At 39.8% G+C, this 18,129-nt stretch overlaps 1 protein-coding gene across 1 annotated transcript in view; it reads right to left on the bottom strand.

Annotated features, from left to right (window-relative positions):
- Nucleotides 1-18,129, bottom strand: part of LOC135510063 (secreted frizzled-related protein 5-like) — a 45,724-nt gene that overhangs the window by 13,585 nt on the left and 14,010 nt on the right. The window contains exon 2 of the mRNA XM_064930866.1: nt 8,597-8,674. Within this exon, the coding sequence (XP_064786938.1) occupies nt 8,597-8,674 (78 nt within the window). The remainder of the gene's footprint in view (nt 1-8,596; nt 8,675-18,129) is intronic.

Genomic DNA, 18,129 nt, shown 5'->3' with positions numbered 1-18,129 from the left:
TGTTAACTTCTCAGTAATATCAGTTATGGCTGGTATCATGTTAACTTAATGTAAGTTCTGGCTGGTATCATGTTAACTTAATGTAATATCAGTTCTGGCTGGTATCATGTTAACTTCTCAGTAATATCAGTTCTGGCTGGTATCATGTTAACTTAATGTAAGTTCTGGCTGGTATCGTGTTAACTTAATGTAATATCAGTTCTGGCTGGTATCATGTTAACTTAATGTAAGTTATGGCTGGTATCATGTTCACTTCTCAGTAATATCAGTTCTGGCTGGTATCATGTTAACTTAATGTAAGTTCTGGCTGGTATCATGTTCACTTCTCAGTAATATCAGTTATGGCTGGTATCATGTTCACTACTCAGTAATATCAGTTCTGGCTGGTATCATGTTCACTTAATGTAAGTTCTGGCTGGTATCATGTTCACTTCTCAGTAATATCAGTTCTGGCTGGTATCATGTTCACTACTCAGTAATATCAGTTATGGCTGCTATCATGTTAACTTAATGTAAGTTCTGGCTGGTATCATGTTAACTTAATGTAAGTTCTGGCTGGTATCATGTTAACTTAATGTAAGTTCTGGCTGGTATCATGTTCACTTCTCAGTAATATCAGTTCTGGCTGGTATCATGTTAACTTAATGTAAGTTCTGGCTGGTATCATGTTCACTTAATGTAAGTTCTGGCTGGTATCATGTTAACTTCTCAGTAATATCAGTTCTGGCTGGTATCATGTTCACTTAATGTAAGTTCTGGCTGGTATCATGTTAACTTCTCAGTAATATCAGTTATGGCTGGTATCATGTTAACTTAATGTAAGTTCTGGCTGGTATCATGTTCACTTCTCAGTAATATCAGTTCTGGCTGGTATCATGTTCACTACTCAGTAATATCAGTTATGGCTGCTATCATGTTAACTTAATGTAAGTTCTGGCTGGTATCATGTTCACTTCTCAGTAATATCAGTTATGGCTGCTATCATGTTAACTTAATGTAAGTTCTGGCTGGTATCATGTTAACTTAATGTAATATCAGTTCTGGCTGGTATCATGTTAACTTCTCAGTAATATCAGTTCTGGCTGGTATCATGTTCACTTAATATCAGTTCTGGCTGGTATCATGTTAACTTAATGTAAGTTCTGGCTGGTATCATGTTCACTTCTCAGTAATATCAGTTCTGGCTGGTATCATGTTCACTTCTCAGTAATATCAGTTCTGGCTGGTATCATGTTCACTTAATGTAAGTTCTGGCTGGTATCATGTTAACTTAATGTAATATCAGTTCTGGCTGGTATCATGTTAACTTAATGTAAGTTCTGGCTGGTATCATGTTAACTTCTCAGTAATATCAGTTCTGGCTGGTATCATGTTCACTTAATGTAGGTTCTGGCTGGTATCATGTTCACTTCTCAGTAATATCAGTTCTGGTTGGTATCATGTTCACTTCTCAGTAATATCAGTTATGGCTGCTATCATGTTAACTTAATGTAAGTTCTGGCTGGTATCATGTTCACTTAATGTAAGTTCTGGCTGGTATCATGTTAACTTCTCAGTAATATCAGTTATGGCTGGTATCATGTTAACTTAATGTAAGTTCTGGCTGGTATCATGTTCACGTCTCAGTAATATCAGTTCTGGCTGGTATCATGTTCACTACTCAGTAATATCAGTTCTGGCTGCTATCATGTTAACTTAATGTAAGTTCTGGCTGGTATCATGTTAACTTCTCAGTAATATCAGTTATGGCTGCTATCATGTTAACTTAATGTAAGTTCTGGCTGGTATCATGTTCACTTCTCAGTAATATCAGTTCTGGCTGGTATCATGTTAACTTAATGTAAGTTCTGGCTGGTATCATGTTAACTTAATGTAAGTTCTGGCTGGTATCATGTTAACTTAATGTAAGTTCTGGCTGGTATCATGTTAACTTAATGTAAGTTCTGGCTGCTATCATGTTAACTTAATGTAAGTTCTGGCTGGTATCATGTTCACTTCTCAGTAATATCAGTTCTGGCTGGTATCATGTTAACTTAATGTAAGTTCTGGCTGGTATCATGTTCACTTCTCAGTAATATCAGTTATGGCTGCTATCATGTTAACTTAATGTAAGTTCTGGCTGGTATCATGTTCACTTCTCAGTAATATCAGTTATGGCTGCTATCATGTTAACTTAATGTAAGTTCTGGCTGGTATCATGTTAACTTAATGTAATATCAGTTCTGGCTGGTATCATGTTAACTTCTCAGTAATATCAGTTCTGGCTGGTATCATGTTCACTTAATATCAGTTCTGGCTGGTATCATGTTAACTTAATGTAAGTTCTGGCTGGTATCGTGTTAACTTAATGTAATATCAGTTCTGGCTGGTATCATGTTAACTTAATGTAAGTTCTGGCTGGTATCATGTTCACTTCTCAGTAATATCAGTTCTGGCTGGTATCATGTTCACTTCTCAGTAATATCAGTTCTGGCTGGTATCATGTTAACTTAATGTAAGTTCTGGCTGGTATCATGTTAACTTAATGTAAGTTCTGGCTGGTATCATGTTCACTTCTCAGTAATATCAGTTCTGGCTGGTATCATGTTCACTACTCAGTAATATCAGTTATGGCTGCTATCATGTTCACTACTCAGTAATATCAGTTATGGCTGGTATCATGTTAACTTAATGTAAGTTCTGGCTGGTATCATGTTCACTTAATGTAAGTTCTGGCTGGTATCATGTTCACTTCTCAGTAATATCAGTTCTGGCTGGTATCATGTTCACTACTCAGTAATATCAGTTCTGGCTGGTATCATGTTCACTACTCAGTAATATCAGTTCTGGCTGGTATCATGTTCACTACTCAGTAATATCAGTTATGGCTGGTATCATGTTCACTACTCAGTAATATCAGTTATGGCTGGTATCATGTTCACTACTCAGTAATATCAGTTATGGCTGCTATCATGTTCACTTCTCAGTAATATCAGTTATGGCTGGTATCATGTTAACTTAATGTAAGTTCTGGCTGGTATCATGTTAACTTAATGTAAGTTCTGGCTGGTATCATGTTAACTTCTCAGTAATATCAGTTCTGGCTGGTATCATGTTAACTTAATATCAGTTCTGGCTGGTATCATGTTAACTTAATGTAAGTTCTGGCTGGTATCATGTTAACTTAATGTAAGTTCTGGCTGGTATCATGTTAACTTAATGTAATATCAGTTCTGGCTGGTATCATGTTAACTTCTCAGTAATATCAGTTCTGGCTGGTATCATGTTAACTTAATGTAAGTTCTGGCTGGTATCATGTTCACTTCTCAGTAATATCAGTTCTGGCTGGTATCATGTTCACTTCTCAGTAATATCAGTTCTGGCTGGTATCATGTTCACTTCTCAGTAATATCAGTTCTGGCTGGTATCATGTTAACTTAATGTAAGTTATGGCTGGTATCATGTTAACTTAATGTAATATCAGTTCTGGCTGGTATCATGTTAACTTCTCAGTAATATCAGTTCTGGCTGGTATCATGTTAACTTAATGTAAGTTCTGGCTGGTATCATGTTCACTTCTCAGTAATATCAGTTCTGGCTGGTATCAAGTTCACTTCTCAGTAATATCAGTTCTGGCTGGTATCATGTTAACTTAATGTAAGTTCTGGCTGGTATCATGTTAACTTAATGTAATATCAGTTCTGGCTGGTGTCATGTTAACTTAATGTAATATCAGTTCTGGCTGGTATCATGTTAACTTCTCAGTAATATCAGTTCTGGCTGGTATCATGTTAACTTAATGTAAGTTCTGGCTGGTATCATGTTAACTTAATGTAATATCAGTTCTGGCTGGTGTCATGTTAACTTAATGTAATATCAGTTCTGGCTGGTATCATGTTAACTTAATGTAATATCAGTTCTGGCTGGTATCATGTTCACTTCTCAGTAATATCAGTTCTGGCTGGTATCATGTTCACTTAATGTAAGTTCTGGCTGGTATCATGTTCACTTCTCAGTAATATCAGTTCTGGCTGGTATCATGTTAACTTAATGTAAGTTCTGGCTGGTATCATGTTAACTTAATGTAAGTTCTGGCTGGTATCATGTTCACTTCTCAGTAATATCAGTTCTGGCTGGTATCATGTTCACTTCTCAGTAATATCAGTTCTGACTGGTATCATGTTCACTTCTCAGTAATATCAGTTCTGGCTGGTATCATGTTAACTTAATGTAAGTTCTGGCTGGTATCATGTTCACTTCTCAGTAATATCAGTTCTGGCTGGTATCAAGTTCACTTCTCAGTAATATCAGTTCTGGCTGGTATCATGTTAACTTAATGTAAGTTCTGGCTGGTATCATGTTAACTTAATGTAATATCAGTTCTGGCTGGTGTCATGTTAACTTAATGTAATATCAGTTCTGGCTGGTATCATGTTAACTTCTCAGTAATATCAGTTCTGGCTGGTATCATGTTAACTTAATGTAAGTTCTGGCTGGTATCATGTTAACTTAATGTAATATCAGTTCTGGCTGGTGTCATGTTAACTTAATGTAATATCAGTTCTGGCTGGTATCATGTTAACTTAATGTAATATCAGTTCTGGCTGGTATCATGTTCACTTCTCAGTAATATCAGTTCTGGCTGGTATCATGTTCACTTAATGTAAGTTCTGGCTGGTATCATGTTCACTTCTCAGTAATATCAGTTCTGGCTGGTATCATGTTAACTTAATGTAAGTTCTGGCTGGTATCATGTTAACTTAATGTAAGTTCTGGCTGGTATCATGTTCACTTCTCAGTAATATCAGTTCTGGCTGGTATCATGTTCACTTCTCAGTAATATCAGTTCTGACTGGTATCATGTTCACTTCTCAGTAATATCAGTTCTGGCTGGTATCATGTTAACTTAATGTAAGTTCTGGCTGGTATCATGTTAACTTCTCAGTAATATCAGTTCTGGCTGGTATCATGTTCACTTCTCAGTAATATCAGTTCTGGCTGGTATCATGTTAACTTCTCAGTAATATCAGTCTGGCTGGTATCATGTTAACTTAATATCAGTTCTGGCTGGTATCATGTTAACTTCTCAGTAATATCAGTTCTGGCTGGTATCATGTTCACTTCTCAGTAATATCAGTTCTGGCTGGTATCATGTTAACTTAATGTAAGTTCTGGCTGGTATCATGTTCACTTCTCAGTAATATCAGTTCTGGCTGGTATCAAGTTCACTTCTCAGTAATATCAGTTCTGGCTGGTATCATGTTAACTTAATGTAAGTTCTGGCTGGTATCATGTTAACTTAATGTAATATCAGTTCTGGCTGGTGTCATGTTAACTTAATGTAATATCAGTTCTGGCTGGTATCATGTTAACTTCTCAGTAATATCAGTTCTGGCTGGTATCATGTTAACTTAATGTAAGTTCTGGCTGGTATCATGTTAACTTAATGTAATATCAGTTCTGGCTGGTGTCATGTTAACTTAATGTAATATCAGTTCTGGCTGGTATCATGTTAACTTAATGTAATATCAGTTCTGGCTGGTATCATGTTCACTTCTCAGTAATATCAGTTCTGGCTGGTATCATGTTCACTTAATGTAAGTTCTGGCTGGTATCATGTTAACTTCTCAGTAATATCAGTTCTGGCTGGTATCATGTTAACTTAATGTAAGTTCTGGCTGGTATCATGTTAACTTAATGTAAGTTCTGGCTGGTATCATGTTCACTTCTCAGTAATATCAGTTCTGGCTGGTATCATGTTCACTTCTCAGTAATATCAGTTCTGGCTGGTATCATGTTCACTTCTCAGTAATATCAGTTCTGGCTGGTATCATGTTAACTTAATGTAAGTTCTGGCTGGTATCATGTTAACTTCTCAGTAATATCAGTTCTGGCTGGTATCATGTTCACTTCTCAGTAATATCAGTTCTGGCTGGTATCATGTTAACTTCTCAGTAATATCAGTCTGGCTGGTATCATGTTAACTTAATATCAGTTCTGGCTGGTATCATGTTAACTTCTCAGTAATATCAGTTCTGGCTGGTATCATGTTCACTTCTCAGTAATATCAGTTCTGGCTGGTATCATGTTAACTTAATGTAAGTTATGGCTGGTATCATGTTAACTTAATGTAATATCAGTTCTGGCTGGTATCATGTTAACTTCTCAGTAATATCAGTTCTGGCTGGTATCATGTTAACTTAATGTAAGTTCTGGCTGGTATCATGTTAACTTAATGTAATATCAGTTCTGGCTGGTGTCATGTTAACTTAATGTAATATCAGTTCTGGCTGGTATCATGTTCACTTCTCAGTAATATCAGTTCTGGCTGGTATCATGTTAACTTAATGTAAGTTATGGCTGGTATCATGTTAACTTAATGTAATATCAGTTCTGGCTGGTATCATGTTAACTTCTCAGTAATATCAGTTCTGGCTGGTATCATGTTAACTTAATGTAAGTTCTGGCTGGTATCATGTTAACTTAATGTAATATCAGTTCTGGCTGGTGTCATGTTAACTTAATGTAATATCAGTTCTGGCTGGTATCATGTTCACTTCTCAGTAATATCAGTTCTGGCTGGTATCATGTTAACTTAATGTAATATCAGTTCTGGCTGGTATCATGTTCACTTCTCAGTAATATCAGTTCTGGCTGGTATCATGTTCACTTCTCAGTAATATCAGTTCTGGCTGGTATCATGTTCACTTAATGTAAGTTCTGGCTGGTATCATGTTAACTTCTCAGTAATATCAGTTCTGGCTGGTATCATGTTAACTTAATGTAAGTTCTGGCTGGTATCATGTTAACTTAATGTAAGTTCTGGCTGGTATCATGTTAACTTCTCAGTAATATCAGTTCTGGCTGGTATCATGTTCACTTCTCAGTAATATCAGTCTGGCTGGTATCATGTTAACTTAATATCAGTTCTGGCTGGTATCATGTTCACTTCTCAGTAATATCAGTTCTGGCTGGTATCATGTTCACTTCTCAGTAATATCAGTTCTGGCTGGTATCATGTTAACTTAATGTAAGTTCTGGCTGGTATCATGTTCACTTCTCAGTAATATCAGTTATGGCTGGTATCATGTTCACTTCTCAGTAATATCAGTTATGGCTGCTATCATGTTCACTGGTGATAAAAGGTCATCAAATATATATTGGATATATATTGGATATATACAGTATTGTATAATATCTTACATTTGGTGGTAAGTTTGACTGTGTTTGAACCTCTATTCTATGTGATCAAATGTACCAAAAAAGGAATGACTGGTTGAATTGTGTTGCTACACTATTCTATTTTGAAAAACTTTTGCCACTAGGGATGTGGACAGCTTGGTCAGTATCCATGATTATCATAATAATTCAATGGATAGTTTTACACAATCCTCCAAAGACTGGCTGAGGCTTTTCTCTAAAACTTACACCCACACAACAGGATTTCTACACACTACAGCCCATCCAGAACATGATCAACTCTGAAGACTCTGGCAACGTTCGAGGGAGTGTTAAATGTAGACGCTTTAGGGAGTTATAGTCTTACAGGGACCAGCGAAAAGACTTGGCGAACAGAGGACATTCAACTCAGTGTGTCCTGCTGGGACCATAACTACATTCAGGGAACGAGAGACAGAGACTTTACCTCAATGTTGTATGGACGTTATCATTGGGACATTGCCTGAACTGTAACATTCAAAACACGACATGGCACAAAATGAGTAAATAATTACATCGAATTGTTCCAAAATGCACTTAAACTGAGCTTGAACACAGCCTGCTAACTGGACTTCCTAACACAGGACACACTGTTGTCATTCTATCAGAGTTGTTGTATGTATCCCATATTGTAATGGATTCATTATCATGGTTCTCCTCACCAGTTACATGTGGTGGTGATGTGGCGGTTAGCTGATGTAGTCCTTAACCATTTCTGCTTGTCTATGCGTGAGGGAGTCTGCATATCTGTGTGTGTTTGTGTCTCTGTGCATGCTTGCATGCATGCGTGTGAGAGTTTGTGTGTGTGTGTGAGAGAGTGTGTGATGGAACGTTTGTGTGTGTGTGTGAGGAGTACTGTTGTATTGTGGCTGTGAGCCCTCAACATTGTGTTTCTCATTACTGTCATCGTCTCTGGAGTGAGATTTGCATGTGTGTGTGTGTGTGTGTGTGTGTGTGTGTGTGTGTGTGTGTGTGTGTGTGTGTGTGTGTGTGTCTGTTAGTGTGTGCGTTAGTGTGTGCGTTAGTGTGTGTGTGTGTGTGTGTGTGTGTGTGTGTGTGTGTGTGTGTGTGTGTGTGTGTGTGTGTGTGTGTGTGTGTGTGTGTGTGTGTGTGTGTGTGTGTGCGTGTGTGTTAGTGTGTGAGAAGACAATCTTCTGTATGGAGTCAAACTAGAACCATGGTCTCATATAACTACACACATCACAAGGCTGCTCCTAGAAACTGACTAGCTCTGTCACATGTTTGAGTGTGTGTGTGTGTGTGTGTGTGTGTGTGTGTGTGTGTGTGTGTGTGTGTGTGTGTGTGTGTGTGTGTGTGTGTGTGTGTGTGTGTGTGTGTGTGTGTGCGTGTGCGTGTGCGTGTGCGTGTGCGTGTGCGTGTGTGTGTGTATAGCTCTTACCAAAGTCACTGGCACAGTAATGCTCCATGATGTTGTCAGCTTTCAGTTGGTTATCACATGGAGGACAGACTTTAGATGCTGGGGAGAAAAGAGAGAGAGAGGAGAATGATTGATATTGTAGCAAAGTCAGAGTGCAGTCCCACCTGGGGTTTGAGCCTTGGACCTTCGGACCGTCAACCCAACACCTCAGCTGTTACACCAAGAGATCCGAAGCTCTTGACAATGATGGTATGTGTTGGGTTTAGGAGCCTACAATACATGCAATAATTGTAGCTAAGTTAGACTACAGGTACAGTAGAGGATAATTTGATGGTTCATATAATCAGCAGCAAGAAGGGATTAGAGTAGAGTAGTGTACAGAGCAGAGTAGAGTATAGAGCAGAGTATAGTAGAGTATAGCACAGAGTATAGTAGAGTGTGGAGCAGAGCATGGTGGAGTATAGGGCATGTAATTGCGGTGTATCGAGCAGAGTAGAGCATAGAACAGAGTAGAGCAGAGTATACAGCAGATTAGAATGAAGAATATAGCAGAGTATAGTTGAGTATAGAGCAGAGAAAAGTAGAGTATAGAGAGTAGAGCATAGAACAGACTAGAGCAGAGTATAGAGTAGAGTAGAGCATAGAACTGAGTATAGTAGAGTACAGAGCAGAGTAGAGTATAGAGAATAGCAGAGTTTAGAGAGGAACAGAGTAGAGTAAAGTACAGTATAGAGTAGAGCAGAGTATAGAAAAGAGTACAGCATAGTATAGAGCAGAGTAGAATCAAGTAGAGCAGAGCAGAGTATAGAGTAGAGCAGAGTAGAGTAGAGTTTAGGGCAGTAGAGCTGAGTATAGAGCAGAGTAGAGCAGAGCAGAGTAGAATAGAGCAGAGTATGGAGTAGAGCAGATAAGAGTATATTGTAAATTAAAGAGCAGAGTGGAGTAGATTATATAGCAGAGAAGAGTAAAGGAGAGTAGTGTAGATCAGAATATAGAGCAGCGTAGAGAAGAGTATTATGCAGAGTAGAGCGGAGTACGGAGTAGATCAGAACAGAGTAGGGTAAAGTACAGTATAGAGCAGAGTAGAGTAGAGCAGAGTATAGAGAAAGAGTACAGCGGAGTATAAAGTAGAGTAGAGCAGAGTAGAGTATAGAGCAGAGTAGAGAAGAGCAGAGTACAGAGTAGAGTATTTTGCCAAGTATAGAGCTGAGTCGAGTCAAGAAGTGCAGATTAGAACAGAGTAGAGTATAGAGCAGAGTAGAAGCAGAGTAGAGTCGAGTACAGCAGAGTAGAGTAGTTTCGAGCAGAGTATAGAGTAGAGCAGAGCAGAGTATAGTGTAGATTTTAGAGCAGAGAAGAGTAAAGGAAAGTAGAGTAGAGCAGAGTATAGAGCAGAGTAGACAAGAGTATTATGCAGAACAGAGTAGAGCAGAATAGAGCAGAGAATAAAGCAGAGTAGAGTTGAGTAGAGAAGAGTATATTGGAGTAAAGAGCAGAGTAAAGCAGAGTATAGAGCAGAGGAGAGCAGAGTATAGGGCATACTAGAGTAGAGTGGAGCAGAGCAGAGTAGAGTATAGAGCAGATTAGAGCAGAGTAGTGTATAGTAGAGTATAGAGCGGAGTATAGTATAGTGCAGAGCAGATTATAGAGCAGAGTAAAGCATAGTATAGAGAAGATTAGAGCAGAGTATAGGGCAGACAACAATAGAGTGGAGCAGAGTAGAGCATAGAGCAGAGTAGAATAGCATAGAGTATAGAGCAGAGTAGAACAGAGTATATTGCAAAGTATATAGCAGAGTATAGCAATAGGGTATAGTAAGGTAGAGTAAAACAGAGTATAGAACAGAGTAAAGCACAGTATAGGGCTAATTAGAGTAGTGTAGAGCAGAGTAGAGCATAGAGCAGAGTAGAGCAGAGTATAGAGCAGAGTAGAGCGGACAGCAGTAGAGTGGAGCAGAGCAGAACAGAGTAGAGTATAGAGTAGAGTTGAGTAGAGCATAGAGCAGAGTAGATTATAGAGAAAATTATAGAGCAGAGTAGAGGAGAGGAGAGAAGATTAAAGCGGAGTACAGAGTAGAGCCGAGTATAGTAGAGTATAGAGTAGAGCATAGAGCAGATTAGAGCAGAGTATAGAGCAGACAACAGTAAAGTGTCAGCAGAGCAGAGTACAATATAGAGCAGAGTAGAGTAGAGTATAGAGTAGAGTAGAGCAGAGTATAGGGGAGAGTGGAGTAGAGCAGAGTGTATTATAGAGTATAGAGCAGGGTATTGCAGAGTATGGAGTAGAGTAGGTCAGAGTATAGCTCAGCACATAATACAGCGGAGTATAGCGCTGAGTATAGCAGGCATATGGTAGCGTATAGCTGAGTATAGAGTAGAGCAGAGTAGAGCAGAGTGTGGAGCAGAGTAGAGCAGAGCAAAGATTGGAGTGGAGCAGAGCATAGAGCAGACTAGAGCGGAGTAGAGTAGAGCATAGTATAGATCAGAGTAGAGTAGAGCAAGCAGAGTACAACAGAGCAGAGTGGAGCAGAGTAGAGTAGAGAGAGAGAGTAGAGAGTAGAGTGCTGTATACAGCAGGGTATAATAGAGTATAGAGCAGAGTTTAGATCAGAGTATAATAGAGTAATGAACAGACAAGTGTAGGGTATAGAGAAGAGTTGACTATAGATTATAGTATAGAGCAGAGCAGAGTAGATTATAGAGCAGAGTAAAGCATAGTATAGAGACGATTAGAGCAGAGTATAGGGCAGACAACAGTAGAATGGAGCAGAGCAGAGTAGAGCATAGAGCAGAGTAGAGCAGAGTATATTGCAGAGGACAGAGCAGAGTATAGAAATAGGGTAGAGTAGGGTAGATTATGGAGCACAGTAGAGTAGAATACAGAATAATATAGGGCAGAGATGAGCAGAGTATAGAATAGAGTAGAGCAGAGTATATTGGAGTATAGAGCAGAGTATAGTAGAGTGTAGAGCAGAGCAGAATATAGCAGAGTGTAGAGCAGAGTAAAACAGAGTACAGAACAGAGTAGAGCACAGTATAGGGCTAATTAGAGTAGTGTAGAGCAGAGTAGAGCAGACAGCAGTAGAATATAGAGCAGAGTAGAGTTGAGTAGAGCATAGATCAGAGTAGAGCATAGAGTAGAGTAGAGAGTAGAGTGCTGTATACAGCAGGGTATAATAGAGTATAGAGCAGAGTTTAGATCAGAGTATAATAGAGTAATGAACAGACAAGTGTAGGGTATAGAGAAGAGTTGACTATAGATTATAGTATAGAGCAGAGCAGAGTAGATTATAGAGCAGAGTAAAGCATAGTATAGAGACGATTAGAGCAGAGTATAGGGCAGACAACAGTAGAATGGAGCAGAGCAGAGTAGAGCATAGAGCAGAGTAGAGCAGAGTATATTGCAGAGGACAGAGCAGAGTATAGAAATAGGGTAGAGTAGGGTAGATTATGGAGCACAGTAGAGTAGAATACAGAATAATATAGGGCAGAGATGAGCAGAGTATAGAGTAGAGCAGAGTATATTGGAGTATAGAGCAGAGTATAGTAGAGTGTAGAGCAGAGCAGAATATAGCAGAGTGTAGAGCAGAGTAAAACAGAGTACAGAACAGAGTAGAGCACAGTATAGGGCTAATTAGAGTAGTGTAGAGCAGAGTAGAGCATAGAGCAGAGTATAGAGCAGGGTAGAGCGGACAGCAGTAGAATATAGAGCAGAGTAGAGTTGAGTAGAGCATAGAGCAGAGTAGAGCATAGAGCAGAGTAGATTATAGAGAAAATTATAGAGTATAGGAGAGAAGAGTAGAGCAGAGTATAGAACAGAGTAGCACCGAGTATAGTATAGAGCAGAGCACAGAGCAGAGTATAGAGCAGCCAACAGTAAAGTGTCAGCAGAGCAGAGTACAGTATAGAGCGGAGTAGAGTAGAGTATAGAGTAGAGTAGACCAGAGTATAGGATAGAGTGGAGTAGAGCAGAGTGTATTATAGAATATAGAGCAGAGTATTGCAGAGTAGGCTATATTATGGAGCAGAGCAGAGGAGAGTAGAATAGAGCAGAGTATAGAGCAGAGTATAGAGTAGAGTAGATCAGTGTATAGCTCAGCACATAATAAAGCAGAGTATAGCGCAAGAGTATAGCAGGTATATGGTGGCGCATAGTTGAGTATAGAGTAGAGCAGAGTGTAGAGCAGAGTAGAGCAGAGTATATATTGGAGTGAAGCAGAGTATAGAGCAGAGTAGAGTAGAGTAGAGCATAGTATAGAGCAGAGTAGAGTAGAGCAAGCAGAGTACAACAGAGCAGAGTAGAGCAGAGTAGAGTAGAGAGTAGAATAGAGAGTAGAGTGGTGTGTACAGCAGGGTATAATAGAGTATAGAGCAGAGCAGAGTATATATCAGAGTAGAATAGAGTAATGAGCAGACAAGTGTAGGTTATAGAGTAGAGTAGACTATAGATTATAGAGCAGAGTTGATCAGAGTAGAGTATAGAGTAGAGTAGAGGATATTGCAGAGTAGAGTAGAGACTAGAGTAGAGCAGAGTACAGAGCAGAGTAGAGCAGAGCAGAGTATAGAGCAGAGTAGAGCAGAGTGTAGAGCAGAGTAGAGTATAGAACAGAGTAGAGCAGTGTAGAGCAGAGTAGAGTATTGAACAGACCAGAGTATAGTAGAGCAGAGTATAGTGCAGAGTAGAGTAGAGCAGAGTATAGGGCAGAGTAGACTAGAGCAAGCAGAGTAGAACAGGGTAGAGTAGAAGCAAAGTAGAAAAGAGCAGAGTAGAGCAGAGCAGAGCGGATTATAGAGTAGATAGTAGAGTAGAGTATAGGGCAGAGCAGAGTAGAGTAGAGTATAGAGTAGAGCAGACTAGATTAGAGTAGAGCAGAGTACAGAGCAGAGTAGAGTAGAGCAAAGCAGAGTAGAACAGTGCAGTGTAGAGCACAGTAGAGTATAGAGCAAAGTAGATAAGTATAGAGCAGAGCAGAGTAGAGCGGAGTATAGAACAGATGAGAGTAGATTATAGGGCAGCGTAGACTGGAGTAGAGCAGAGTATAGAACAGAGTAGAGTAGAGCAAGCAGAGTAGAACTGAGCAGAGTAGAGCAGAGTAGAGCAAAGCAGAGAAGAGTAGAGCAGAATAGAGTAGAGAGCAGAGTGGAGTGCTTTATAGAGCAGGGCACAGTATAGTATAGAGACGAGTATAGTAGAGTATAGCTCAGAGTAGAGTAGAGTAATGAGCATAGTAGAATATGAGTAGAGAATGAGTAGATTAGAATATATAGAGCAGAGTAGATTAAAATATAGAGTAGAGTATAGAGCAGAGCTGAGTAGAGTAGCATATAGAGTAGAGCAGACTAGAGTAGAGTAGAGCAGAATACAGAGCAGAGTAGAGTAGGGTAGGGTAAAGTAGAGCAGAGTGGAGTAGATTAGAGGAGAGCATAGTATAGTGCAGAGTAGGGTAATAGAGTAGAGCAGAGAGCAGAGTAGGGTAGTCGAGTATAGTATAGAGCAGAGTAGAGTGGAGCAGAGTATAGAGCAGAACAGGATAGTAGAGTAGAGTATAGAGCAGAGTAGGGAAGTATAGAGCAGAACAGGATAGTAGAGTACAGTATAGAGCAAGCCATGGTAGTAGAGTAGAGTAGAGTAGAGTAGAGTAGAGTAGAGTAGAGTAGAGTAGAGTAGAGTAGAGTAGAGCAGAGCAGAGTAGAGCAGAGCAGAGTAGTGTAGAGTAGATTAGAGCAGAGAGGAGGTGAGTGTAGGAGAGTAGAGTAGAGTAGAGTAGAGTAGAGTAGAGTAGAGTAGAGTAGAGTAGAGTAGCGAGCAGAGTAAGGTAGTAGAATTGAGTATAGACACAACTAGAGTGGAGCAGAATATAGAGCAGAATGGGGTAGTAGAGTAGAGTAGAGTAGAGTAGAGTAGAGTATAGAGCAGATTTGGGTAGTAGAGTAGAGAACAGTATAGAGCAAGCTAGGGTAGTAGAGTAGAGTAGAGCACAGAATGGAGAGCAGTTAAGGGTAATAGAGTAGAGTAGAGCAGAGTATAGAGCAGAATGGGAGAGTAGAGTATAGAGCAGAATGGGAGAGTAGAGTGGAGTAGAGTAGTGTATACAGCAGAGCAGGATAGTAGAGTAGAGCATAGAGAACAGTATTGAGCAAACTAGAGTGGTAGAGTATATCACAGAGTAGAGAGCAGATTAGGGTAGTTGAGTAGAGTATAATATAGAGCAAAGTGGAGTATAGCGCAGAGTAGAGAGTAGAGTAGGGAAGCAGAGTAGAGTATAATATACAGCAGAGTAGAGTATAGGAGAGCAGAATGGGGTAGTAGAGTACAGTAGAGTAAAGGCCAGAGTAGGGCAGCAGAGTAGAGTACAGTATAGATCAAGCTAGTAGAGTAGAGTAGAGTAGAGTAGAGTAGAGTAGAGTAGAGTAGAGTGGAGCAGAGTATAGTGCAGAGTAGAGTAGAGTATAGGAGTGCAGAGTAGAGTAGAGTAGAGTAGAGTGGAGCAGAGTATAGCATAGAGTAGAGAGCAGCGAATGGTAATATAGTAGAGTAGAGAGCAGAACAGGATAGTAGAGTATAGAGTGGGGGTATGGTGGTAGAGTAGAGTAGAGTAGAGTATAGAGCAGAGTAGGGTAGTAGAGTAGAGTATAGAGCAGAATAGAGTAGAGTAGAGTAGAGTAGAGTAGAGTAGAGTAGAGTAGAGTAGAGTAGAATAGAATAGAGTATAGAGCAGAATAGGGTAGTAGAGTAGAGTATAGAGCAGAATAGGGGAGTAGAGTAGAGTAGAGTATAGAGCAGAGCAGAATAGGGGAGTAGAGTAGAGTAGAGTATAGAGCAGAGCAGAGTAGGGTAGTAGAGTAGAGAATCAATTGGTTCATTCAGTATACAGAACAGCCTGTTTGAGTCCCTGGTCTAGACTGTAACACTGTGCTGTTTGAGTCCCTGGTCTAGACTGTAACACTGTGCTGTTTGAGTCCCTGGTCTAGACTGTAACACTGTGCTGTTTGAGTCCCTGGTCTAGACTGTAACACGGTGCTGTTTGAGTCCCTGGTCTAGACTGTAACACTGTGCTGTTTTAGTCCCTGGTCTAGACTGTAACACTGTGCTGTTTTAGTCCCTGGTCTAGACTGTAACACTGTGCTGTTTTAGTCCCTGGCCTAGACTGTAACACTGTGCTGTTTTAGTCCCTGGTCTAGACTGTAACACTGTGCTGTTTGAGTCCCTGGTCTAGACTGTAACACTGTGCTGTTTGAGTCCCTGGTCTAGACTGTAACACTGTGCTGTTTGAGTCCCTGGTCTAGACTGTAACACGGTGCTGTTTGAGTCCCTGGTCTAGACTGTAACACTGTGCTGTTTTAGTCCCTGGTCTAGACTGTAACACTGTGCTGTTTTAGTCCCTGGTCTAGACTGTAACACTGTGCTGTTTTAGTCCCTGGTCTAGACTGTAACACTGTGCTGTTTTAGTCCCTGGCCTAGACTGTAACACTGTGCTGTTTTAGTCCCTGGTCTAGACTGTAACACTGTGCTGTTTGAGTCCCTGGTCTAGACTGTAACACTGTGCTGTTTGAGTCCCTGGTCTAGACTGTAACACTGTGCTGTTTGAGTCCCTGGTCTAGTCTGTAGCATTTGTTTAGAAGCAGACTGTCAGAAGTTATTTGCTGTAGAGGGAATATATAGTGCATGATCCTGATTAATGTTTGCACTGCAATTACTCTGGAGAAAATGTTTTAATTTCAGAAGTTGTATATTTTGGTTTTGAGGCATGGTGTGTCTGTTTGTGCGTGTGTGTGTGTGTGTCTGTGCCTATGAGCATGTCTGTGTGCGTGTGCGTGTGTGTGTGTGTGTGTGTGTTTGTGTGTGTGTGTGTCAGTTCATTGATCTACAGAACAAAGGTTTGGGAAAGAGAGAAAGAGAGCAGGAGGGGAGGGTAAGGATGTGGTTGTAGGTACGTCTACCAGTGTAACATATAGTATGTTCTTATGGGGCAGTGGGAGTAAGCTTGGCATGGTTAGATATAGTTAGCTCATGGTTAGATATAGTTAGCTCATGATAGTTAGGGCATGGTTAGATATAGTTAGCTCATGGTTAGATATAGTTTGCTCATGATAGTTAGCGCATGGTTAGATATAGTTAGCGCATGGTTAGATATAGTTAGCTCATGATAGTTAGCTCATGGTTAGATATAGTTAGCTCATGATAGTTAGCACAAGGTTAGATATAGTTAGCTCATGATAGTTAGCGCATGGTTAGATATAGTTAGCTCATGATAGTTAACTCATGGTTATATATAGTTAGCTCATGATAGTTAGCGCATGGTTAGATATAGTTAGCTCATGATAGTTAGCGCATGGTTAGATATAGTTAGCTCATGATAGTTAGCGCATGGTTAGATATAGTTAGCTCATGATAGTTAGCGCATGGTTAGATATAGTTAGCTCATGATAGTTAGCGCATGGTTAGATGTAGTTAGCCCATGATAGTTAGCGCATGGTTAGACATAGTTAGCTCATGATAGTTAGCGCATGGTTAGATATAGTTAGCTCATGGTTAGATATAGTTAGCTCATGATAGTTAGCTCATGATAGTTAGCTCATGGTTAGATATAGTTAGCTCATGATAGTTAGCTCATGATAGTTAGCTTATGGTTAGATATAGTTAGCTCATGGTTAGATATAGTTAGCTCATGGTTAGATATAGTTAGCTCATGTTTAGATATAGTTAGCTCATGGTTAGCTCTGCTGGACTTTTGCTTAAAGTTGTGGTAAGTACTTTGCCATCCTCTACCCACACAACATCCCTCATTTGGTAACGTTGAGTTTAGACAACATTCTTACATTTTTAAAGATAGATCTATGAGTTTGGTATATTTTATGACCTGATCGTTCATTTAAATTCAACTCTAAGAGCATCACAAATCAAAATGACAAAATCTTCAAATTCATGATTGCTACAGGAATATCTAAGTAAAAGTAAACTACTTCACTTCACTTACATCACAGTAAAAACAGGCCATGGTATACTGTGATCCCACATAGACACTGATTGACTCCCAAAGGGCACTCTATTCCCTACATACAGTAGTGCACTATGTAGGGAATATGGTGCCATTGGGGGCGTAGTGACTTACTGCAGCCAGCCCAGTCTAATGATTTCCCCTGTTAATGACTAAACGGGACAGAGCAGAGCAGAGTGTTGGTTGTGCTGCATAGAAGGAATGCATTTTCTTGACACATACCCTGGCACTGAATAAGACATAACAGCACAACACCACCCCAGTGAAACTATTACCTTACAGACTGAATAAGACATAACAGCCTTCAAGTGAATCATTCAAAACAGGCTGAGCCAAGAGGGAGAAAGAGAGAGAGAGTGTGTGTGTGTGTGTGAGAGAGATCGAGAGAGAGAAGAGAGAGAGATATTAACTGTTGAGTTTTTCCACTGTGAGAGTTCCCATGCATTAACACAGTGAAGCCTGCTAGACAGAGAGGGTCAGGGCTTTAATTTGTGTGGTGCTGACAATAAGGCATGAGCTGGACACACACACACACACACACACACACACACACACA

The sequence above is a fragment of the Oncorhynchus masou genome, chromosome 23 (genome assembly GCF_036934945.1).
Source record: "Oncorhynchus masou masou isolate Uvic2021 chromosome 23, UVic_Omas_1.1, whole genome shotgun sequence".
Taxonomy (NCBI): Eukaryota; Metazoa; Chordata; class Actinopteri; order Salmoniformes; family Salmonidae; genus Oncorhynchus; species Oncorhynchus masou.
This window is presented reverse-complemented; position numbering and strand designations above follow the sequence as displayed.